The sequence below is a fragment of the Mesoplodon densirostris genome, chromosome 11, assembly GCF_025265405.1.
Source record: "Mesoplodon densirostris isolate mMesDen1 chromosome 11, mMesDen1 primary haplotype, whole genome shotgun sequence".
NCBI lineage: Eukaryota > Metazoa > Chordata > Mammalia > Artiodactyla > Ziphiidae > Mesoplodon > Mesoplodon densirostris.
This window is the reverse complement of record NC_082671.1, coordinates 44857351-44881142: the sequence shown is the minus strand read 5'-3', so window position 1 is coordinate 44881142 and position 23792 is coordinate 44857351. Positions and strand designations below refer to the sequence as shown.

Here is a 23792-nt window from a genome sequence, read left to right as displayed (position 1 = left end):
ACATTCTTAAAATATTTTAGTACTTTGTATTTTTCTCTTTTCAGTCAAATAGAACATACTAGGTCCCTTTCTCAGATGATACAATCCTTTACTAGCCTCAGGGCCTGCCCATCCCATCTCATGCGGTGTTATTACTACTACTCTCTGGCTCTGAGATGATACTCAGCCCCGAGGCCCATTAGACTTTTTGGAGGAGGGTGTGGGTCGAGGTTAGGGAAGATGTGGGAATGATGATGGGGAGAGATGTTATTTTGTTTTGTTTTGTTTTTGTTTTTTGTTTTTTGCGGTATGCGGGCCTCTCACTGTTGTGGCCTCCCCCGTTGCGGAGCACAGGCTCCGGACGCGCAGGCTCCGGACGCGCAGGCTCAGCGGCCATGGCTCACGGGCCCAGCCGCTCCGCGGCATATGGGATCCTCCCAGACCGGGGCACGAACCCGTATCCCCTGCATCGGCAGGCGGACTCTCAACCACTTGCGCCACCAGGGAGGCCCGAGATGTTATTTTTAAAGTGTGTTTTTAACCAAAGGATTTGAAGAGTTGCCTAGACTAGGAAGCCTGGTGACTCTGAAGAGTTAATAAATAGCCCTTGTCAGTAATAGATGGGGGTAGTAGGGGGACATAACTTGCACTGAGTGTGAGGACTTTGCTGCTCTACTGACCATCCCTGGATTGCACCACCTCAGCCCAGTTCCATTCTTTCCTAACTTACTGATCAGTGAGCTTATTCAGCCCCTTGGTGCCTGCCTGCACTGCTTATTCCCTGCTGCTTCAGTGTCTACCGTTTGGGGACCTACATGTGGGTTGTTACTTTGCTCCACAAAGGTGAGGTGAGAGGCCTTGCTGGAATGGAATGTTGCAGGGATCCCCACAGAATCATCTTCTAGGGAAAAAAAAAAAATCATTGCTGTTCTCTTATGCATGTTCTCTTAGGGCAATAAACTTGGGTCAGTGATCAGATCTAAACTTGTCCTCAGGCTCTGCTAGACCAGCTTCAGAGAAGAGGGTGGGTATTATGAAAGCCAGTCTGTAAGAGCTAGGTCTTAAACCTTGTGCCTTGTCACACTGATCTTTCCTGATTCCCTCTTAAACCAACTACTCCATTTCTATGCTACCTGCATTTTAGGTCCTTCCAAGCATTAGCAGATCCCTCGTTTACTCAGCTTTTGCTCCTTCCTTTCGTAGGAGGGTCTTCCTTCAACAGCTGAGATGGGACTGAGAGCTCTATCAATCACCCTTCTCGTCTTTGCTGAATTCTGCTGCACCTCCCTAGGGGTGGTCCCCACATGACTGTAGTAATGAGAAAGCTAGGTGCCCTCTCACCCCAGTTACCACTGCTCCTTCTCCCTGGCATGTCCACATCTGTTTTGAATGAACCTTCATTCTCCAGGTGTATCCCAGAACTTTCTTGTCTTTGTTAAAGACCTACCTCACAGTTTCACAATTCAACACGGGCACCTGGTTTACTTCTTTCCTTCCTTTACTCTGTCCTTCCCTTCATGAGGGTTAGGAAGATGGGGGCTACAAAGGGCTCATGATCAAATGCAAAATCTCTTTTGGTTATTTCTGTTTCTGGAATGTCTTCTTTGAGATTTTTACCTCATGTATCACCCTAGAATAGTGTGAACTCTTCAGTTAGGTCTTGCTGTGGTATGCCAGGAGGACAGGCTGAGTAATGACTGCTTGGAATATTAATTACTGCTTGGGAGCCACCCCCAGGAACACCAACATGGGAGCAGAGCTCAGAACTCGAGAGGCTAAGAGTTTGCCCGTGGCTGCCATTAGCTGAGAAGGTAAACATGCACCAAAGAGGGCATCTGGGATTTTTCTAGGGCCGAAAGCAGAGATGTTCCTTCTCCACCTATTCCGGTTAGTTTAGAGGGTCACCAAAACAAAACTTGCAGCCTGGAGTGTGATAAGCTTTCCTGGCCTGAGTAAAGAAAAGTTCTTGCCCCATTACTGGTGTCCACATCCCCCAACACACACATTTTTTTTGGGGTGGCAAGTGCTCTCTAGCATGCACTTATCACCTCGGACAGGAAATAAGTTTAATTTATACTCAAAACACCTTTTGTCATTTTTTCTTTATCCAGAGGTTTCCAGTTTTATACTCTTGCCACATCTGTGCCAATGCTACCCATTCTTCTTTTTCTGACTCTTGGTATTCACTTGTTCCTTCCCTACAATTGGGTAGAACTTTGTCTTATTTCAACTTTTGAAATAAAACACAAAAGTCTACCTCGTGGTGTCTTATCCATGATTGGAAGCTGGGAAGGTGGTGATGAGCACATATATTTGCTATAATGGGAACACAGGTGGCAGCTTAGGAAGCCAAGGCCATGTCTCATAAGGCAGGGAACTAGGGACACTTGAATCCTTTGTTGTAGCACCTCAGCCAGGAGCACCTGTTCCACGCACATAAGCACAAATTCTGCCTTGGATGCCTCTTGCACAGGAAGGGCCAAGCTTGGAGGTTCAGAGATAAACTTTGAAGTTTAGGGGCATATTTCTCCACAGCCTGCGGTCTCCTACATCAAACCAGTTGTACTCACCCTAACACCCAGCCTTCACCTTTAGGCAAGTACGAAAACCTATGTTGAAGGAAGATAAATACAGACTCTTTTGAATCTCTATCAAATGTGGTTTTTATTCAACTGACAAGCACTTTTCTACAGCTGCACTTGTGGAACATCACATGGCAAAAACAGGAGTTTTTTTCTCTAGACTTTTTTTTCCTTTTTTTACCTTATTAAAAACGAGATTGGTCCTAAAAATATAGAAAGAAATAAATTTAAATTCACAAAAAACTGTACATTATCAAAAAGTCACTAAAACACCACATTTGGTTATATAAAAAGTCAAGTCCCTTTTGTTGTAAAAGGAACATGGAAATTTGTTGGTGTTGATGGTGTGGTTTCTTCCTGTTACCAGACTGATAGGGGAGGGGAAACAAAGGGGTAGGGGTGGGTTTTATTTACTTCTTTAACTTGCCTTCCCTATCAAATACTCTTATTTGTCAAAAAGAGAAAATCCACCTAGCTCAAGGGGCAGTGAAGATGAGGAAAGAAAAGTGAGAAACGGCCCCTTTGGTCATGCCCTCCCCCCGCCCCCCATCAACCCTCACTTCAAATTGAGGCTAGGACTCCACCCACCCCACCTTAAGAGTGCCTGGTCCCTAGGGAAAGAGATGGAGCTGGGAGAGGAACACAGAACAGGAACAATCAATATTTCACTCCCCTGTCCACCTAACCTCCAACAGTAGAATTAATCTGAAACATTTTATAGCAGGGTAAGACTGCCGTGGGGAAAAGAAGAGCCCCCAACTACAACAGTTCCAAATGTCTGACTAACACAAAGTTTGTTACAGCGCAGTTATTTAGATAAAATATAAATATTTATGCATAATATAAAGTCAATTCAAATATTCTTCAATCCACCTCTTATTTAAAAGCAAAAAAAAAAAAAATCTCAAATAAAATTAAAAGTTCTGAGGTTTATCTGACAGAAAAGGCGACTTTAGAAATAGGCTATGGGGGAGAAGGGGCATAAAGGAATAAGAAAGGGGCTGCCCCGGGCCTGTACTGCCCCCTCACCCCCTTCAGTGGCTATTCAGTGCTGCCAGAAGCACAAGGAATGCTCCCCTCACCTGGCACCCCTCTCCCACCAATGGAACACTTCTTGGATGCCTCAGCTCTCTGCTTGGGCCAGCCAGCAGCCACCTCCCCAGTGCAAGTACCCGTAATCTCTGACGGGAGGGGCTCTGCTGAGCAGGAAAGCAGGGGCCAGGGGCCCATGGCTATAGCTGGGAGTTAGCAGCTTTCCTCTCACAGGTTGGGGCTTTACTTGGGCACAGTCACATGTATAGGGCAGTGGTGGACCCAGAACCTCTCCTCCCTACTCTCCTGTGTTCTGGGGTCTCTGCTACTGGGGAAGGGGTCCCAGGATATGAAGTAGATAAGGGAAGGAAAGCACTACTAAACCCACAGAAGCTCATGGGATTAGGAAGAGATCCAGTTCTACCCCTCTCCCTGCAAAAGCTTAAGACTCAGAGCTACTGAAAGGAGAGGGAGTTCCTGCTGAAAGATTGCACAGTTTGAAGAGGCTGGAACAGAAATGACTGGGAGAGAGGGGAGAGACACAGCCTTGTACCCAGAAAAACTGTTCCTGTGGTTTCCCAAAGACAAAGTGATGGTGTGAAACAATGGGAAAGGTGTTTCAATGGTTGGAAACAATGGGAAACACATACTTGGGGGAAAAACTGAATGGATGCCACCAAACAAAACAGGGGCACAATCACAGCATCCTCTCACTCACTCACTCTCACACACACACCTCTCTCTCTCTCAGGCCAGTCGATTGCTACCTGGCCTCCATCTTGGGGGTGTGCCCAAACTCAGCAGTAGTTGTCCCTGAGGAGTTCCCAAGAAGGAGGTTTGGGTAAGAGGTGGGGAAGGAGGCTGGAAGGCCCAGGGTTCAGGGTGCCTCCCTGCCCTCTCCCCAGTTTGCTAAGTTTCAGAAAAGGCTAGAAACTCAGCATTTGAGGAGTATCCAACATTATAGAGGGACTAGCTATTGGCAGGAAGATGAGGACAGAGAGAAAGACAGGGACCTCTGAACTTCTTTTTCCTTTGAAGGGAAAAAAGATTTGGGGGAAAAGGATGGAGGAACCCGTACACAACAGTTTTACATTATTGGATGAGAGAAAATCTGAAAAGGGGGCGGGGGGAGGGATTGAGAGAGAGAAAGTGAAAAGCGGGGGAGGGACTGAACATGGAAGCAGCATGTTCAGGGCCCGGTGTCCGGCTCGACACACTTGGGAGTTAAGTCCACTTTACTGGCCGTCACTGCGGGTCCACACACAGTACAGAGTGTTTCTTGGTTTCACACATTCACTAGAACTATTGCTATTGTTAAATAGCCCCAGAATGCTGGGGCACGAACAGGGAAGGTGAGAAAGCTGGGAGGAGGAAGGTAGGGGCTTCTTTCATCCTCCTCCTCTTTTTTAATTAGGAAATAAAACAGAAAGGAAAAATTATTTTTTCTTTTTTTTTTTTTGGCTTTCAGTCCAGAAGGACCTCATCTCTGCCCCTCTTATGTGAGGAACAAGAGGAGGAAAGGAAGAAAGGGGTGTAGGGATAAGAAGATGTAGGGCGCTGCCAAAGGTAGGGTCAAAAATCAGGGTTCTACCTCTGACTCGAGTCTGGACCCAGGGCAGCATCAGCAGGTGAGAATGGCAGGGTCTGTTTGTTTGGAGGGCAGGGAGCAATGCCACAAGGTGACTCCCCACCTCCCTTGCCTCACAGATTGGCCTGTTTTCCCTGATAAAACTCCTCCCAGCGGCTCTCGAAGAAGCGACGCATGATGTGCCCAGCCTTGCCCACTTCAGAGTCATCCTCATTGAATGTCTGGCAGTTGTCAAAGACCAGAAGTGCATCAGCCGCAAACTCCTCTGAGCTGGTGTACCTGGGCAGGGGTGGAGACAGACCTGTGAGCTGGGTGCAAGTTACGGCAGTAACAGAAGAGCCAGGACAGTTACTGATGTCTACTTACCCTCCCCGAAGCAGCCGCTCCCGCATGGTCGAAAAATCCATAGGGTTTTTGATGATGCGCCGGTACCCACTCACCAATCGTGGGTTCACAGGCTCCAGGAAAGGCCAGGCTGCATCATGGGACTCCATCTCCATCAAGATAATCCTGTTACAAAAGAGTGATGACTGCACTCTCAGGAAGCAAACACACGGACCCCTCCCAGCCCTTTACTCCGGCAAAGGTAGAGCCAGTTGTCCCCAGAATTCACTCAACTCACTCGCAAAATGTGAGATCACTGTGGTGGTTCCGCATGGAGAGCCGCCGCCGCTTGGAGGGGGACTGTCCTCCTTCTGAGCACCGAGGCACTGCCGGGCTTTCTCGGCCCCTCGACAGCAGCCGGCGCCGGCAGCTGTCACCCTCTGGGAAGTTCAGCACATAACTACTTTTCCGCTTCTGGCCTCGTTTTGGGAAACCTGGCCTCTGAGTCAATTCTCCCTCTACCTGCTGAAGATAAGAAAAAGGTGAGATCAGCAACAGCTGGAGATGTACTCTGCTTGCCCTTCACTTTATTACAATCACTACTTGTCTAAGTGTGACTGAGGCTTCAAAAAACTTTCATGCATAAGCCAGCATGTGAATTTATTCACATAATCCAATAAGGTAGGTGAAAGGGAAAGTATAATCATTCGCATTTTATAAGGAAAGTAAAAGCAAGTAAGGTTATAGAATTTAAGTGACTTGTCCAAAGAAGGATCAGAACTCAGGTCTCCTAGCACTTAGTCTGGAGCCCTTTCCCAGGAGAGACTGAGGCATGGTAAGAATGATATTTGTAGGACTGGTGGTAAATGGGATGAGAAAGAAAATCTCTGACTTTTGCTTGGGAGTGGAGTGAGAGAGAGCAGAGGACTTACCTGGGCCAAACAGACAGCACAGAACCAGTCTCCTTCTGGGACAGCCTCCATCTTGGGCCGAAGGCAGTAAATATGGCAGCCACGGTCACACCCATCACAAAGTAGAAGAAACTCATCGTTGTCACCCTTCCGGCAGACTAGACAGGTCTGGACCAAGGTTTTGAGGAGGCAGGGTGAGCCCTCAAGCCTCTGCCTGCCACTGACCCCACCCACGCCAGCTGGCCATCTTGTCAGCCCCCCCAGGCTCTCCAGGCCTCTTACCACTTTGTTGACAGACTTCTCCCAGGCAATGGACCTCTCCAGCTGGCCCAGGCACAAGCAGACCTGGGCCGCGCTCCAGCACCGCTCTAGCGTTTGGCGCCAGGCTCGAATGCGAGGGGTGATCTCATATGATCTGGTGGGAGAAAGTGGTGATTTGGGGATGAGGAGCAGGATCCATTAAATTTATTCCTCCTCCGCAAGACCAAGAAGTGGGGAGCCACTCACATCTCTGTAGTGGTGCACTGTGGGGCACTACTGGGCGTGCTGAGCAGGGCCTTCTCCAGCACAACCTCATGAGCGGGCCACAGGGGCTCCCGCAGGTACCGCCGCTCCACATTCTGCTCCAGGGCAGCGAGTCGCATCACTGCCAGGTCCAGGGGGTTGGTAGTTTTACGCTGGGGTGCCAGTCCTTCCTTGCCTCGACCCCGCCAGGTGATATCCTCCTGGGAGTCAGGTAGATGCTCACAGTAGGCCAAGTCTTCACGAGTGGAGTCTGGGCTGGGACGTGTCCAGCCCTGCAGGTGGGAGAGAGGAATAAAACTCATTATAAAGAAAGAACATTAAGCATAGAAAATGATGTGACCCGTTTAGGGTCATGGGAGGTCACTTGTGAAGTGGGAACCCCACGTTTTCCCTAACAGGGTACAGGAGGTTAACACCCTCTCGTCAACAACCCCCGACCCAGCGCCAGCCCAAGTGTACCCGAATCTGCAGATCAGACAGGATAACCCGCTGTTCCAGCTCCTCCACCCACTGAAGCACAGCCAAGTCTGTCTCATATGTCTTCTCTTTGGGGGACCAGCTCATGATCCCTTCTTGAAAGGCAAGTAGCTGACTAGGCTCAAAGATAGGGTCTGAGAAGACAGAAGGCAGAGGGAAAAGCCCATCAGGCTATTTCGTTGTCCACAGCAGCAGCTCAACGTTTACCTGGGCTCTGCAGCTCAGGCTGGTTACGCATCTACCTTACCAGTTGAGGGCCGTAGGCAGACTTCCTGTAAGAAGTCCCTGTGCTTGTTTAGGTGTTTGTGAAGTGCCTTCTCTCGGATGCCTCGGGGGTGCAGGGCCTTGAGCATGGAATCCAATGTCTCAGGGTCTCGGATCCACCACCAGCCCGAGCGCATCTCTGTGAAGACGGTTTATGTGTGTGGGGTGGGGAGTGGGAACCAGCTATGAATCACATGGTCCACATCTGATGCCACTCCTACCTGTATCTCACCCCATTCCACCCCAAAGTCACTCACCAGGGGGGACGGGCTGGGCTGTCAGCTGGGTTAGGTAACGCTGCTCCATCTGTTTGAAGAACTTACTGGGAGGTCTCCCTCTCCGTTTTGGCTGTCCCATCCCTGTGGGGCTCTGTGATGTTTCTCTAGGGTCTCCCGCTCGCCTTTTAGGAGCCACGCCCAGCAAGGGGGTGGAAGAGAGCTGCACTGGAGAATAGGGGTTGGCAGCACTGGGTCTATTCACCTGTGAATGATGAAACATAACGTGATGAGGGTGTTTTCATGTTGACAGGACCCCAGTGGCCCCATCCCTTCCCCCCAACTTCAGCAACAGCCCACAGCCAGGCAACAGAGCCTGTGGCAAGATGAAGATAAGTGCATACCACTAATTCTGGCTACTTACTGGCTTGGAGGAGGCAGGTAGCTGAGGGGAAGGAGTGGGCTGGTCCTCAGAAACTGCAGGGGGTGGTGTAGGGGCAGCACTGCAGGGCATCTGGGCTGAGAAGTTAAACCAGGGAGCTTGAGAATCGGGGCTGGCTTCTGTCTCGTCAGGTTCTGGCTCCTCCAGGGGCCGTGATGGCATCGGGTCCAGTTTTCCGGGGCTGCTATCGGGTGTGAGGACTGAGCTACTGAGCAGAGAGCCATGGCTCTGAGTCTGGCTCAGCCAAGACAGGAAGGCTGACTGGCTGAGGTCGTGCTGGCTCTGACCCAGAGACAAAGGGGAGCCCTCTGGCTCTAGGAACCCATTATGGGAGTGAGGATGGGACTGAAGCTGGGGCTGGGGCTGGGCATGAGCCTGAAGCTGAGGATGGGGCTGAGGCTCGGGCTGAAGCTGGACCTGCAGCTGTTCTGAACCTTGACTCTTGACAGGAGATTTCAAGTGCCTAGGTTGCACAGACCCAGGTTTAGTTTTCCGAGGTCGGCCTCGGGCCCGGGCAGGAGAACTGGCAGAGGTGCTGGAGCCAGCGAACTCCCTCTTCAGAGAGAAGGAGGCTGGGCTGGGTGTTGAATGGGTTGCCACTTTTAAGGAGTCAGTTTCCTGCTTTATCACATCCTCAGGAACTGTAAAGAAAAGTGAAGAGCATAACACACACACAGATATAAGGGGAAAGAAAGAGGGTGTACAAACACAGGACATATACTTTTTCTCTTGGACTTCATACCCCCCTTTTGGAGACTGCACTGGGAAAAGCTTATATGCCAATGAGCACAGTATCTGGAAAAGAAACACTATGCTCCCAAGTAATCATCATCAGCATAATCATAAGCTAACATTTATTGAGAACCAGCTATAAGTTAAGCATTATTCTAAGAGCATTAACTCATTTTAATCCTCTCAATAGCCCTATGACGTATACATTCTATTATTAACTCCATTTTACAAATGAAAAAACTGAAGCATACAGCTGGTAAATGGCAGAGCAGGTAGGTAGGCAGTCCTACTCCAGAGCCTGTGCTCTTAACCACACTGTGCTATACTGATTCTCATACAATGAAAGAAGCCCAAGACAACTAGGTAGAGGAAAAGGAATCGTTTAACTTTGGTTAGGACTCAATTCAGGGTCCTACGACACACCTACCTAAGCTCCCCTCTGTTCCTTCCACAAAGATACCAGTCAAATAGGGCAACACCCAGTAGTTGCGTCTGTAGCGGTCCTGACCCAAGGAGACTGCCCGAAGCATCTGGGATGAGTGAAGCAGCTTTTTGCGAAAGAAGAGCTGACGCTGTGTAGGCAGTGGAAAAGGAAGATGAATGAAAAACACACTTCCAGGGTGACAGTGGTGACTTCATCCAGTATATGGGAGAAGGGCAATGGCTCTCAGCTTCCCTATAGAATTGATACCATCTGGGCCGAACTCATAAGGAATCAATCCTCACCCAGCCCCTATCTCCAGCTCCTGGGAGGTTAGGAGCACAATACCTTGCTGAGTTTTTCTATCTGGCGCTCTAGCTCTGGGATGCTAGATGCTATGACATCAACCTGGGGAAGAAACAAGTGGACACCAAGAGAAAGGGAATCATCAGATTCAAGAAAAAGAAATAATCTGTTTTCCAACTCCCACTTTCCTTGGTCTGGGCTAGTACCTCTCCATCTCTTCGACCCCTACGGCCATGGACAGCAGCTGTAGTCTCCTCCTCTTCCTCCTCTTCCATGCCACTGGTCTCCTCCATGATCCGAGAACTGCGCCTCCGCCCCAGGCCTTCCTCCGGCCCCTGCAGCTCTACCTCAGGTCGCCCAGTTCGCTTGGCCAAAGCAGTTTTCAATCTTGATGTAGACAGATTAAGGGAAACCGTGGTGAGGAACATGATACCACCACAAAAGAAACACCGTGAAGCTAAGCAATCCCAGGCCCTGGGGTAAGGTCCCAACCCCAGGGGAGGGGCTAAGGACACTGAGTTCCAAGCAAAAGTCCTGGCTATGCTTCACTCTTTCCCCCTTCTCTCCTCTGTCCTGTCCCTACCTCCGGAGCCGGCCTTCAACAATCCACTTGTTCTTCCTGTAGCTGGACATACTCTCCAGAGTCTTGTCAATCTCACTGCAGGGGAACAGGGAATGGGATTTTGAGGGAGAAGTGGCAGCACATACACAAAAGAAGGGAGGCTCAAGGGTAAAGGGAGTTTCATCCTAGAGCCTAGATTGGATGAACGGCAGAGGAAGGCTTGGATTCTCCCAGGGAAGAAAATTAGATTCAGTCCTAAGTCACACCAGCATGTCCAGAGCACGGCACTGGACACACATCGCTGAGGATTTCTAAATGGCTAACCCCCTCCCATTCTGACCAAGGCACACAATAACCATCCCCACCCCTGCCCCTCACTTGATGATGAGGGTGGAGCCATTGAGCTCATGCACAAGGAAGGCCAGGACAGCAGCCTTCTGCTGGGGCGGCTGGGCTTGAAAAGGCTGGGTGCGCAGGCTGTCGCAGAGGGCTGGCTCCACTCCGTACGCCATGAGGAAGCAGCGCAGGATCTCAGACACATTGTCTCTTGTTAGTGGGATCTCGGACACCTTCTCCCCCAAGATCTTTAAGGACTGTTTGGAGGAGAGCATGATAGGAGTTAAGAGAGAAAGAGGAACAACTCAAGTTGGTGAATCTGGAGCAGGAAAATACAATAGAACTACGGGGTTAAGATAGGAAAAGAAGAAAAGAATGAAAGTTGATAGGACAGATGAGAGAAGGAAAAGGACAGGTGTAAAAGAAAAGGAGTAAATTAAAGGAAAATGAACAAAGTAAGCAGAGGGAGGTCAGAAAGAAGGAGAAATAGAAGAGAAAAAATATATGGAAAACAGAAACGGGAAGAAACTACAGATCTTCCTCCACTTGTCCCTGGAGAGAATGACGAGAGTCAGGACCTAAAACCTTAAAGCAGTGAGTAGAAGTAACCCAGGAGAAGACGCAATAAATTACCAGAAGGGCTAGCATGTAGTATACAGATCTTCCTCAACTTATGATGAGGTCATGTCCCAATAAATCTATCATAAATTGAAAATGTTGTAAGTTGAAAATGCATTTAGGGCTTCCCTGGTGGCGCAGTGGTTGAGAGTCCGCCTGCTGACGCAGGGGACACGGGTTCGTGCCCTGGTCCGGGAAGATCCCACATGCCGCGGAACGGCTGGGCCCGTGAGCCTTGGCTGCTGAGCCTGCGCGTCCGGAGCCCGTGCTCCGCAACGGGAGAGGCCACAGCAGTGAGAGGCCCGCGTACCGCAAATAAAAAAATTAAAAAAAAAAAAAAAAGAAAATGCATTTAATACACCTAATCTACAGAACATGACAGCTTAGCCAACCCTACCTTAAGCACGCTCAGAACATTTAAATTAGCCTAGAGTTGGGCAAAATCATCTAATGCAAAGCCATTTTATAATAAAATGTCGACTATCTCATGTAATCTACTGAATACTGTACTGAAAGTGAGAAACAGAATGGCTGCATGGGTACAAAATGGTTGTAAGTGTATCAGTGAACACATGGCTGACTGGGAGGTGTGCCTTGCTGCTGCTGCCCAGCATCATGAGAGAGTATCGTACTGTGTTTCTCTAGCCCAGGAAAAGATCAAAATCAAAATGTGAAGTACAGTTTCCACTGAATGAGTATCACTTTTGAACCATTGTAAAGTCGAAAAATCATAAGTCAAACCACTGTAAATTGGAGACCATTTGTATATCTCCCTTCACTTGTCCCGATCATTTTGGGAAGGGGCTTTCATGTGTTTAACTTAAAGAGAAAGCAAAACCGAGAAAAGCACGGATTACAGGCCCTCTGAACCCGCCCAGGAAAGGACCTCACCTGACAGTAGGAAGGCAAGCCAGGATCATAGAGCGCAGCTTTCAGGAGCCGCACCAGCAGATCTTGCACCTCGCCCAAGCTGTCGCCTTGACACAGGAGTCCCTCCTGCAGGACCCCCAGGCTAGGTACGTCTTTGGCAGGGTCAAAGCCCAGCACCTTGCCGAAGCTGTGCAGGAACTCCACAATGGTCAAGCAGTCTGAGAAGGCCCCACTAGGCAGGATCAGACCAGGGATGCGTGAGAAGTCAGGCAGGGGCTGTAGAGATAAAAAGAGGTAGGGTGTTCTGTCAAACATATGGGAAGGCAACAGTCTGGATATCTAGGAGACTCTTCCTTTCACAGAAGTGTCTTCACGGATGGCCCCTCCAGGACCTGTTACTCTCCCCTCACTACCTGGTGGTCAGTCAGACACATGTCCTCTGTGGGCTTCTTCATCTCCTCCAAGATCATCTGCTGCCTCTGCCGCTCCTCCAAGCGCCTCTGTGTGGCCAGCGCTTTATCTGCTTTACAGGCTGGCTTGGCTTTGGCCACCTCCTCCTTTTCCTTCATTTTTACCTTCTCCTTCTTCTCCCTCTTGACTTTTTCCTTCAGTTTTTCCTGCTTTGTTTTTACTTTCTCCTTCTCAGCCTAGCCACCCAAGGGAGAGAGGAATCAAGAGTGCCATAAAGATTCAAGTCACCACCCTTTCCAGGTCCCCGTCCTCCCCACCTTACACCCAGAAACATGACTATAAAACGAGACCAACTCACACGTCTTGCAAAATCAGTTTGGTGACTTCAAAGTTATGCTTGTGGGTACATGCACCTACCTTCGATTTCTTCTTGGCCTCCTTCTGCTTTAAGCTCTTGGTCTCTTGTTTCCTCTTGCTCTTGGCCTGTAAACCATAAGGGAAGTCATTTCTCCTCAAACTCTGAAAGCATCACTGCTTTGACTAGCATTCAAAAACAGACAAGGGTACTGGGGAGGAGAGGTGAGACATGGGATGAAAGGTTGGCAATGGATCAATTCTCTCACCCTGGAGATGCTCACATTATTCCTGAATAAGCCCAATTCTCTAAATGGCGAGTGGCAGACGTGGGAGAAGGAAGAGAAGACAGAGCAGCTGTAGGAAAAGTTAACCTACTGTGTAATCTCTCTGATGTCCCTCACCTGCCCTTGGTTAGTAGTCTGACACTCTCCCCGTTGTACCTTCTGCTTCATCTTCTTCTTGATTTTACTCATCTTTGCTTTATCTTCCTCATTCAGTGTTTCTGTGAGGGCAGAAAGAAAAATGAAGAGTGAGGCAGGCAGGCCAATCTCCAGCATCCAGGGCAGCACATGCCTGTCACAAAGCTGGCCTCCGAAGCAGCTCCCTGAAGAATCCAAAAGTTTGTGGGGTTTTTTTGTTTTTTGTTTTTGTTTTAAGTATACATAAAATGTTGGAGAAAAAATGTAGGAGAGGCACCTGCTATAGAGGTAGCACAAAGAACTCAAATGGTATCTCCTGCCCGGAAGCACCAGCCCCTGGAACACTAGACTGCTTTAGAAGGGGTCCTAGAGGCCAAAACAGCAAAGTAGCCTTATAGCCTGTCTCTCCCCAAGGCTATCTGACAGATCGATTTTAGAACAAAGAAAGGAAACAGAAAAACTGCCAGGGAAAGCAGGTGGTCTTGAGTGGGAGGCACCAATTAAGCAAGAATGTGCCAGAAAGAAAGGGCCCAGATAATGGACACTTTAGCAGAATCATATCAAATTGACATAGCTGTTGCGTATGCTCAGCTCCTATGTCTTGCTCTACTAAAAGGTCTGAATTTCTTCCTTTTTGGAAGACAATATTGAAGTGCGATTCTGCAAACAATAGTGTTTCAGAATTGGTGTTTTTGATATGACAGTACCTATCCTATTCTGGCATAGAAACAGTACCACATCTGTACAGCAGCCCTCTAAGTTAGACAGGTATTACCTGCAGATGAACCACTATAGGCTTTTATTAAAATATAAGTGACTTGCTCCAGGTCATACAGTCAGAATCTGGCAGAGCTGGAACTCTGAATAGGAGACCGATGACTCCAAATTTTTTCAAATTTATACTGTATCAGGACAAGTGCAATATTTACTGAAAAATTAGACATTTCCAATCTGTCCATCCCACTAAAACAGTGCCAATTATCTTTTGGATTCAGATGTGAATTCTGAACCTCCATGATGGTGGCAATGAGTAAGGTAAGAGTATATGTACAAGACAGCCAAAACCAGTAAGATAAGTAAGAAGCTGAAAGATGGAAAGAAAGGACATGAAAGCCCTCTCCTCTCATAACTATTTTTGGGAACCGCTCAGGCTCCGCTAGTAAGAGTAACTCAGGAAAGAAGCTGGTTGTAAAAGAAGTACCACAAAAGTGCCGGGACCCTGATGCTGCTTTCCAGAGAGGGGAAGGTGATTCAGATTCATTTCTTCCAGATGTCAGTCACACTCCTGGGAAACCTAGGCATTAGCAATTCATCAACATTTCAGATACCTCAGAGAGTGAGCAGAATCCCCAATCGTACCTTGGGCCTCCAGTTTCTTCAGGAGGCGGTTGTCTGTCTTATTCAACAGCTCAGTGATTTTGACCTTGGGTGGCCGACCTCGGCCCCGTTTCACCTTGGGGACGTCCTTGGTCTTGGCCTTCTCAGTGTTTCGAGGTCGGCCCCGTTTCCCAGTAATTGCCTGAATCCTGGATGGGATCTCCTCTGCTGAGAGCTGTACCCACTGCAAGCCCTGAGGTAATAAGGAAGACTCTGTTACAATGGGAGGGAGTCTGTGCAAGCCATCAGGCCCTCTGAACCATTCAATGCCCAAGAATCTCCAAACCCCATGAGAGGAAGCTGCAGCTTGTCCATCAACCCTTTCTCAGACACAAAAGCATATTTAACCCTTGGGTGTGCACCTCTGGTGTGTCTCTCTCTTCAAAGAAATCACCAACAGGCATACGGGGACTGAAGCTGAAGTGCTCACGGCGGACGTTGTGTACCACATTGCGGCTCAGGTACTGTGAGGAGGAGGTACAGTGGCATCAGTGAAGTTACAGCCCTACCACGCCTTTGGCAATAGCACAAGCAGAACAAGCCCCAGAGCAGACAACGCCAGCCTGTTGCCACTGGGCCCAAAAAAGGAGTCTGTGCTTTCCTAAAAAAGTCCACGAAAGCTACATTACCTTGATCACTTCCGGGAACTGTTTCATCCTCTTCCCACAGGGGCCATAATACCAGGTCTCCCCCTGCCATCGGTGGCTGCCCTTCTTGATGCGCACCTCTCTCCGCCACCTGCCAGAGAAGCACACGGGCCCTGCCGCCAGGTCACACCCCTACCCACTCTCAAGCCACCCAGAAGCCAAGCCCAGTGAGCAGATGGCCCGCCCCACACCTGTCTCACTAGAACTGCATGTAGATGCAGAGGTTCCTGAGATACAAGCTTGGCCAGAAGGCAGGCCTGGGCCACAAGCCCCTCAGCACCACAGGGGAAAGCAACACACCAAACTGCACAAGCCCAGAAAGACCTCCACCCCTCCCTTCACAAAGTCAGTGAGATGAGCAGCCAGAAACCCCCTCCCTAATGCCATTCAGGGCAAATTACTGGGTTTCCACTAAAGAGGATGAAAGACCTAAGAGAATAAAGGCAGAAGAGACAGAGGGTGGGGAGGCAAGCAGAAGAGTAAACTCACTGCTGACTCCATGAAATGACTCCGTAGAGGCCAGGGTTTAGTAAGGAACTCTGTGTTCTGAGCAACAGATTATGCTAAGACTAAGCCTTATCTTTCAAAACTTAAAGCAGAACTCAGACTTGGTGATCACAAGTAGCCTACAGGGGCGGAGGTGGGGAAGATCAGGAAGGCAGTTATTCCTATAAAGCCCTTGGTGTGCTGGCTTGTTCATTCTGGTCTCATACTGTTCCTGCCCTTAAAGTGCATTAAAAAAAAAAAAAAAAAAAAACCCAATTCATGGGGACTAAGCCACTCCCCATTCACTGCTATTCCTTCTTTAAGCATATAGGACAAGGTAACTCATTTGGACATCTGAACCCTAGACCCACCAGCTGAATTTGGAAAAGATAACAGCAGTAGCCCCTTGAGGAAAAAACTGAGTGGTCACAAAATGAGGAAAGAATGGGTGAGTGGAGGAAGACCATGCGAGGGGAAGAAAGGAAGCCTAAGAATCTCATGCCCAGAAACATTATCACTGCAGGTAACTATCCTTTAACCCATTCTTGTCTAGCCCATTCCTCCCCATCTCAGATGAGAGGAGCTCCCTTCCCTTTTTCCTAGAGTCATTCATTAAATGTGTCAAAGGTCAATGCATGTAGCAAACTAAAGCATTTACCCATGTTGGAGGGGAAGACGGACTTCTTCTGGGGTAGCAATACGTCTCCTCAGGACATCACCTTGGGGAGGAAGATAGGGGATACCCAAGTTAAGAGTTCAAGCGAAATACTGAGATGACAGGCCAGTGAGGAAGGGCTAAATGCCACGAGACAGAAACTTTTCCTGGAACCAGAATCTAGACACTCACCACTACCAGAGGGAGTGACTCCTTCTCCAGTGATCTCTTCCAGGTCAGCAGTTGTCTCAAGGAAGCTGCTGACATTCTTATCTGCTGGGGAGGCTGCTGGGAAGACAGCTGCTGGGGAAGGTACGGGGGAGGCTTTTGGGGAGGTCATTGGGGAGGCCACTGGGGAGGCCGTCAAGGAGACTTCTGAGGAGACGAGTGGGAGGGCTGCTGAGGAAGTTGGAGAGACTGTTGGGAAGGCTGCCGGGGAGATGGCTGGGGAAATTTCTGGGGAGGCTGTTGGAGAGACTTCTGGAGAGATTTCCGGGGAGGCTGCTGGAGAAACCGCCAGGGAGACTGCTGGCGAGGCTGTTGGTGAGACCGCTGGCGAGGCTGCTGTACGGAGCTGAAGAGTGGATGACTGGTCAGGGGCTGGCTGGGTCAGAGATGGTGGGAAGTCTGAAGCCTGAGTCTCCATCTCTTCCTGTTCTGCATCACTGCCATTATTCAGGTCAAAGCTAGTATCTAGAATCCAAAGGGACAGGATGGCTAAAGGAAGAATGATCATATAAAACAAGAGAATCTACTCAGACAAACCTAGACGAAGCTAAACAAGGTTACTTCAAGGGCTTTCCCCTAGTGTTGGAAAAAGAGAAATAGCCTCTGGCTCTCTTCCCTACCATTCATGAAGGTTAAAGGGCAAAACTGCTTGCTGCTGTCACTGTGTGAAGAAATACCCTTCACCTGGAGCCAGTAAAGGCCTCTGGCCTCCTGTTCCCTGCAAACTCCAAGTCTCACCCCACAAGTTCTTTTGGGCACAGGGCAGAAGTCAGAGTGCCTTTTGAAGTCCCACCATACACTGTTCCATGGCCTCTTCAGCTCCCAGGAAGGTGCTCTCACAGATTTCCCACCCCTAAGGCCTGTTCTCTCACCTTTGCCCAGGTCAAGGACTTTCTCTGTCCTAGCTCTCCTCACTTACCTTGCAGAACAGACTCTCCAAGGACAGGTGGAGAGGTGGGGCTGGCAAAGATAGAGGCTGAAGTTTGACTGTCATCTGCCAGGAGACTGAAGGCAGTGGCATTATTGAGGGAAGGACAATCGAGGGCAGAGATCACAGGGCTGTCCTCAAGAGGCAGCTTGTCCTCTGCACCCATCAGCTCCGTGTCATCTATACCATAGAGTCCTCCAGTCACTGGCTCTTCAGGGGTGGAAAAATCAGAAAGCAAGAGTTAAGAAATACTAGTCTGAATATATCCAGTTTTAGTTCCTATGGTGTGAAGCTTCCTTCTAATATTAGGGAAAGGCAAGGCAATGGTTTCTACCCACAGATCAACACAAAATTCTAGCATCTACCATAAAATAGGCCTTTCTTATATTTCAGCGGGGTAAAAGGTAATCGTCCAATGGCAAGTTAGTGAGAACCCAAATAGCCCATCTGTGTGGTAATAAGTCCCTATCCAGGGCTCTTGGCCAAAAGGAACACTGGGAGAGAACCTGGGAAATGAACCAATTCAGCTCAGAGTGCAGTTGGCCCAGTCAGGCCTGTGGCATGAAACTGTGGTCTGCACAGGATCATCTTGAGACCCCAGTGCCCCAGATTCCCAAATATTTTCCCTGGCTTACTAACTCTTCCAGGTGGTATAAGCTGGCTACCCTCTGCATGGATATGTTGAAGGGAGCCAATCTCCAAGCCTACCCGGTGCCAAAGTGTTGAAGGGCTCCAGAGAGACTTCACTGAGGATTGGAGTGTCTTCCAGTTGATCAGGAAGATGTGAAGGATCATCTAAGCAGCTCACTGTGGGATCAGGGACCAAGACTGAGACCTCTTGGTGTAATGATTCCACAGAAGGGACAGAGCCGTTGTAACCACACATCTTTAGTTCTAGGAAATCCCAGGAGAGGGCAAAAGTCAAAATCAGTGCCGTCAACAGGTTCAGTTAGCTATTAGTGGCAATCTTTGCTAGAGGGATGGATGTTCATTCTTTCAACATTTATGGGTCCCAGTTCTATGTTGGGTACCGATCATACCGAGAACTTTTGAGTATGCAAAGATGTGCGAGGAAGATCCTGCAGCAGGTAAAGAGGGGAAAGAAGAGTGGGGTCTGAGACAAGAACCCCATCCTGTTCTCAGCTGTTTCCCCCATCCAGTTAAACAGAGAAAACATCCTGTGATTTTACAGGGTGGTCACCCTTATATTTGGAATCAATAGCAAGCTAAGCATTTATCTGTTCTGAGGGAAAGATGAGAGGGACTGCACATGTACCTATGCTAACAACAACAAAAAAGAAAGGAAACTGTGAGTAGACAAGCAATGGTGTGCTCTGCCTGTTCCTTCCCTCCTGCACGTGCCAATCACGACTTAGGGCTCAGCTCACTTTAGCCGCCAGTCTGGCCCTGCCACAGTCCAATCAAATTGGCCTCTTTGCCTCCTGCTGATGCCCCACCCCCTTCCTATAACTTAGAAGAAGGCTTTCTTGACGCAGGGTGTCTGTTGGGGCTGTTCCGGGCTCGCCCACCTGCCCTCTCCTGAAATACTTTGCACTCCCGCTCTCGAGCTGCTGCTGCTGCCACAAAGACACCAGCCACTTGGCTCTGCTAATCACCAACATGCAAATCAGCCTCCACTGCAGAGAGCTGGAAAGACAAGTTTTCCTCACCTCAAAAAGCCACTGCGCCCCCCCAGAGCCCCAGTTTCCCTCTCCCAGCCCAGCTCCCAGACCCCCAGTTCTACCTGGCTGCTCCTCCTCCAGCTCCAGGCTGCCCACCAAGCCGGCGCCGTTCTCCGCCACAGCGGAAGTCAGCGCCTTCTCTGCTGCCTCAGCAGGATGGATACCACTGCCCACCTCCTGGGAGGGTGCAAAGGTCTGGACGCTGGATCCCAACATAGGAGAAGTCTGTGGGGAGGTGAAAAAACTAGGGGGTCCATTGGGCATCACCTCAAAATTCTGGTCAGGAAAGGAATCATATAGTTCCTGTGAATCGAAGTTAAGCCCCATGGGACTCTGGGTACCGTTGGCCCAGAACTCTTGGCTCCCAGCCCGAAGGTTAGTGTTGTGACTTGGGGATGAAGGTTGCCGGCTGCCCCCAAGGATGCCGTTGAGTGGGTACTGTCCCCCCGAGAACTGGGAGAGAAGGGGTGGGTCCTTGAGGTTGCTGCCAGGATTGGCAGGTGGGTACTGTGAGTAGTTCCAGAGACAGTCATAGGCCACGTTGGGGTGATGGAGGTGTGAGGTGCTGGAGGAGTGGGGAGCAGAGTTCAAAATCCCTGAAGTAGTGTGAGATACAGTAGATAAGCCATTAACATTCACATCCCCATTCAAACCTGGCAGAGAAGGAGGGAAAAGGGTCAGTTACAGCTATGTATGCGAGCAACACTATAAATTCTACTCAAGGAACAGCACTGACTAGAAAAAGGGAAGGTGAAGGGGTGGGGGATTCCCCCTCTACTGTATTTATAGTTTTTTGGTCTCCAGGGAACACCAAACCCAGATGCTCCTGGGTGGAAGCTTAGCAATTGCTGCTGAGGCTGCTGAGTAGGGGGCTGGGGAACTCTCCCAGCCTACCACAAGAGCAACCAGCAGAGAGCTGGCTGCTCTTGATGCTCAGGGCTTTTCAAATTTTTTTTTTTTTAATGAAACTGTTCGCAGACGCCCTACAGTGACTTGCATTCTTCCCCACCCTCATTCCCTGGAGGAATTCTTCCCTTGGAGTGGCATGACTGAATTCTCTGCCCCCCCACCCCCCGCCGCCTTCCCCAGTGCCTGTTTGCCCCACAGTGGCACCAGAAGGGACAGCCTCCACCTCACTGGCACATGCAGATCTAGCACTTTGTGCTGGGCTAAGAATAGAATTTGCAGTCACCACAGCAGAAAGATCCCAGCTCGGAAGGCTGGGCTTGGCCCCTCCCCATAGGCACTGGAGGGGAATACGCCGGGGGCGGGGTGGGGGGGTGGGAACTCTGCATGAGCAGTATGCAGACTTCAGTTCTCAACACCAATGGCAGCCTCTGGATTGGAGAGCAATCAAATAAAAGGAACCAAAATACTAAGGAAGCTTCAGGGGACGTGGTGGGGAGCAGTCCTCCAGCGAAATAAGGGAGTTTCTATCTATCTGCAACCCCCTTGTGAAAGACAGGAGGGAGTGGTGGTTAAGTATAAGCCTGTGGCAGTATTTTTCTGCTACAAAAGGAAGGAGGCAAACATTGGTGCCTCACTCTGCTTCCAAGCATAAAGTACCTGAAACCAAGGCAAGATTAGAGAGGTACTTGGCAGGGCCATGGTACAGAGCAACTGATAAGCCAAATCCAGAAAAAGCCCTGATCCTGGCAGCAACACTTCCGTCTGGAATTATAGATGTTTCTCTCTGGGGAACTAGGTAAGAATTAAAGCTCTCCCTGTCCCTATCTTCTATCCACAAGGACAGGAGGTGGCACAAGCACTTCAAGCATCTGCTCTCTTCTCTGCTGCACAAACTAAAAGGCAAACACATCCCAACCTTCACCCAACTCCTCCACCCCCAGTCCTAAGGGAGGGCTACTCCAGCCTCTAAAAACAGCTTCTCAGAGGGCTGGCCCTTTATCTCTTTCTCACGGGTCCAACCTGGTTATCAGAAGCAGCAGCCAGGGAACAGGGCTGACAGAAGAGCAAGCTAAGATGAAAAGGCCAGTATGTTTTTCTAATCCCTTCCAGCCTTAAAATGAAAAGTGTTGTTTCCATAAACCCCTAGAACTTGTTCTTAGAAGTTTGACTTCTCTCCAGCAGCTGGAGTTCTGAGGATTCACTTCTTCCCTTCCCACCTGGCATAAAAGAGAGCTGTTGTGAAGTAGCTAGTCCAGAGCCAAACCTTATCCCATCAACCTGCTCTAAAGGAGCGATGCCCACTCCCTCCCAGGCCATGTGGCCCTCACACTCACTTTTCCCTTGCTGGGGGAAGTTCATGGGAGACCCGTTAGTGTAGAGCCCCTCCCCTGAGGAGGGAGAGGGTTTCAGTCCTGAGGCAGCAGGTGCAGGGGGAAGGCCAGTAAAGTTAAAATGGTCGTTTGCCTCCATTTCTGTAGGAGGGGAGAGAGAGGGGAAAAAAATACTGGCGGTTAAACAAGGTTATGTCACCTGGAATCTTCTAGAGGGAATGCCCCCTCCCCTCCCGCTACTTTACTTACCCTTCTCCTACCCAGGTACTGGATTGGGAGGGAGGGGAGTTGTTGGGGGAGTGGGGAAGGAGAGAAGAGGAGAGGAAGTGGAAATATACTCCTAACCTGGGCAATGACCTTATAGAAACAGTGTTTTAAAAACTCAGAATTGTAGAGATAAAAAGAGTTAGGAAGAAAACCAAGATACACACCTAGAGGAGTCTTCCCCCTGTATAAGCCCCACCCTCTTAACTCCCAGCCCAGGTTACCCCTCTATGTTAGATATTAGCCCTCAACTGCAACATTTAACATTCTCCATCCTTCCCACCTGCCGCCCCCGCCCCGCCAAGGTAAGGCCAGAGTCCCACTCTCAGGGTATACAGAAGGTTCTCAAAGCCATCTTTTTGACAGAAAAGCATGGACCTGTTGGCAGAAAAAGCATGTTTAATACATATACTGTTTTATTATTATAGTTGAGTTAAGCAATTACCACGTTATCCTATCCATAGCCCTAGACGTCTGAAGAAGATAGTATAGTTAACTGAGTAAAGGAATTTGAAAAGAATACATTTCAGGAAAGGTGACCATAATAGCAAAAGTCAAATCATCCAGTAACACGTCTACTCCTTTTTCATGGGAAATACCATGCTCTCTAAGAACATAGCTCACAAAAGTGTCAGAGCTGGAAAACTGATTCAATAAGAGAGTGTCCCAAGGAACAGTACTCTGTTATGTCTACTGTGATTACTTCCCCATGTTTTGGTTTTGTGGCTTAAATGTAAATGGTCACTGAGAGAATAGCTAGGTACTTAAAGTTGTAAAGTGCAGTGGCTCACTGGGGAGTAGTATGGTCAAAAAGCTCTTTACCCTCTCCTGAATATGATGAGGTGATATACTACTAGGAATGATGATGAGAATAAATTTACCTTCGATAGAGCAAAGAAAAGAAGGAAGAAGACAGAAAGCAGAAGCTAGAATTACTGGCAAAGTCTGATACATCAATCAGATACTTATGATGTACTAGAGCACACTAATTTGTTATGTGAGAGACATGATCTGTCTTGATACAGAAAAAGCAACTCCTTTGGTTACCACAGAAGAGTAAAGGACAGAAGAGTTCAGGTATTAAGATTTCTTTATCAAGCTCCCAAGATGAGATAATAAGCAGACCTAGGTGATGTTTTAAATAACCTCTTTAAAAAACAAACAAACTATAAGTAAAGCTTTTAAAAGAATGAATAAATCAGTTAAGGACACATAAGACCACTGCCCAAGGTTTGCAAGAATCATATTCTTGAACATGCTAGATAATGCAAATTAGCCACCATTAGGTGAATCTAACATAATTCTGAGCATGAAATATAAACCCTGTACAGTATATGGCATGATAGCTATAAGATTTTCCAGGCTTGGGACTTCCCTGGTGGCAGTGGTTAAGAATCCACCTGCCAGTGCACGGGACACAGGTTTGATACCTGGTCCGGGAAGATCCCACCATGCCGCGGAGCAACTAAGCCCATGCGCTCTAGAGCCCGTGCTCCACAACAAGAGAAGCCACCGCAATGAGAAGTCCGCGCACTGCAATGAACAGTACACCACCACCCCGCCCCGCTCGCAACTACAGAAAGCCCATGTGCAGCAACAAAGACCCAACGCAGTCAAAAATAAAGAAATATAAAAAATTAAAAAATAAAAAAAGATTTTCCATGCTTAATACCATAATTGTCTCTACCTTTATCAATTTTAACTGGAATTTAAAAAATAAAAGCAGGGGCTCCCCTGGTGGCCCAGTGGTTAAAGAATCTGCCTGCCAGTGTAGGGGACATGGGTTCGAGCCCTGGTCCAGGAAGATCCCACATGCTGTGGAGCAACTAAGCCCGTGCACCACAACTACTGAGCCTGCGTGCCACAGCTACTGAAGCCCACGCAGCTAGAGCCCGTGCTCCACAACAAGAGAAG

General features: G+C 48.8%; 1 protein-coding gene across 6 annotated transcripts in view; it reads right to left on the bottom strand.

Moving 5' to 3' along the window:
- Positions 1-2617: 2617 nt before the first annotated feature.
- Positions 2618-23792, bottom strand: part of BAZ2A (bromodomain adjacent to zinc finger domain 2A) — a 34560-nt gene continuing 13385 nt past the window's right edge. For 3 of the 6 annotated variants that reach the window (XM_060112975.1, XM_060112978.1, XM_060112976.1), the window contains 28 exons: positions 21618-21755; positions 19437-20027; positions 18401-18586; positions 17684-17902; positions 16729-17229; positions 16540-16600; positions 15378-15486; positions 15111-15212; positions 14731-14941; positions 13354-13454; positions 13013-13078; positions 12598-12831; positions 12206-12460; positions 10739-10953; positions 10382-10456; positions 10005-10185; positions 9841-9900; positions 9499-9643; positions 8322-8980; positions 7940-8162; positions 7666-7821; positions 7401-7552; positions 6924-7213; positions 6699-6831; positions 6438-6584; positions 5804-6030; positions 5548-5691; positions 2618-5460 (listed from right to left, as the gene is read on the bottom strand). In XM_060112975.1, coding sequence (XP_059968958.1) covers positions 5295-5460; positions 5548-5691; positions 5804-6030; positions 6438-6584; positions 6699-6831; positions 6924-7213; positions 7401-7552; positions 7666-7821; positions 7940-8162; positions 8322-8980; positions 9499-9643; positions 9841-9900; positions 10005-10185; positions 10382-10456; positions 10739-10953; positions 12206-12460; positions 12598-12831; positions 13013-13078; positions 13354-13454; positions 14731-14941; positions 15111-15212; positions 15378-15486; positions 16540-16600; positions 16729-17229; positions 17684-17902; positions 18401-18586; positions 19437-20027; positions 21618-21753 — 5745 coding nt within the window. In that variant the 5' untranslated portion in view covers positions 21754-21755 and the 3' untranslated portion in view covers positions 2618-5294. The remainder of the gene's footprint in view (positions 5461-5547; positions 5692-5803; positions 6031-6437; positions 6585-6698; positions 6832-6923; positions 7214-7400; positions 7553-7665; positions 7822-7939; positions 8163-8321; positions 8981-9498; positions 9644-9840; positions 9901-10004; positions 10186-10381; positions 10457-10738; positions 10954-12205; positions 12461-12597; positions 12832-13012; positions 13079-13353; positions 13455-14730; positions 14942-15110; positions 15213-15377; positions 15487-16539; positions 16601-16728; positions 17230-17683; positions 17903-18400; positions 18587-19436; positions 20028-21617; positions 21756-23792) is intronic. The other 3 variants (XM_060112979.1, XM_060112980.1, XM_060112981.1) reach the window with 3 other exon arrangements.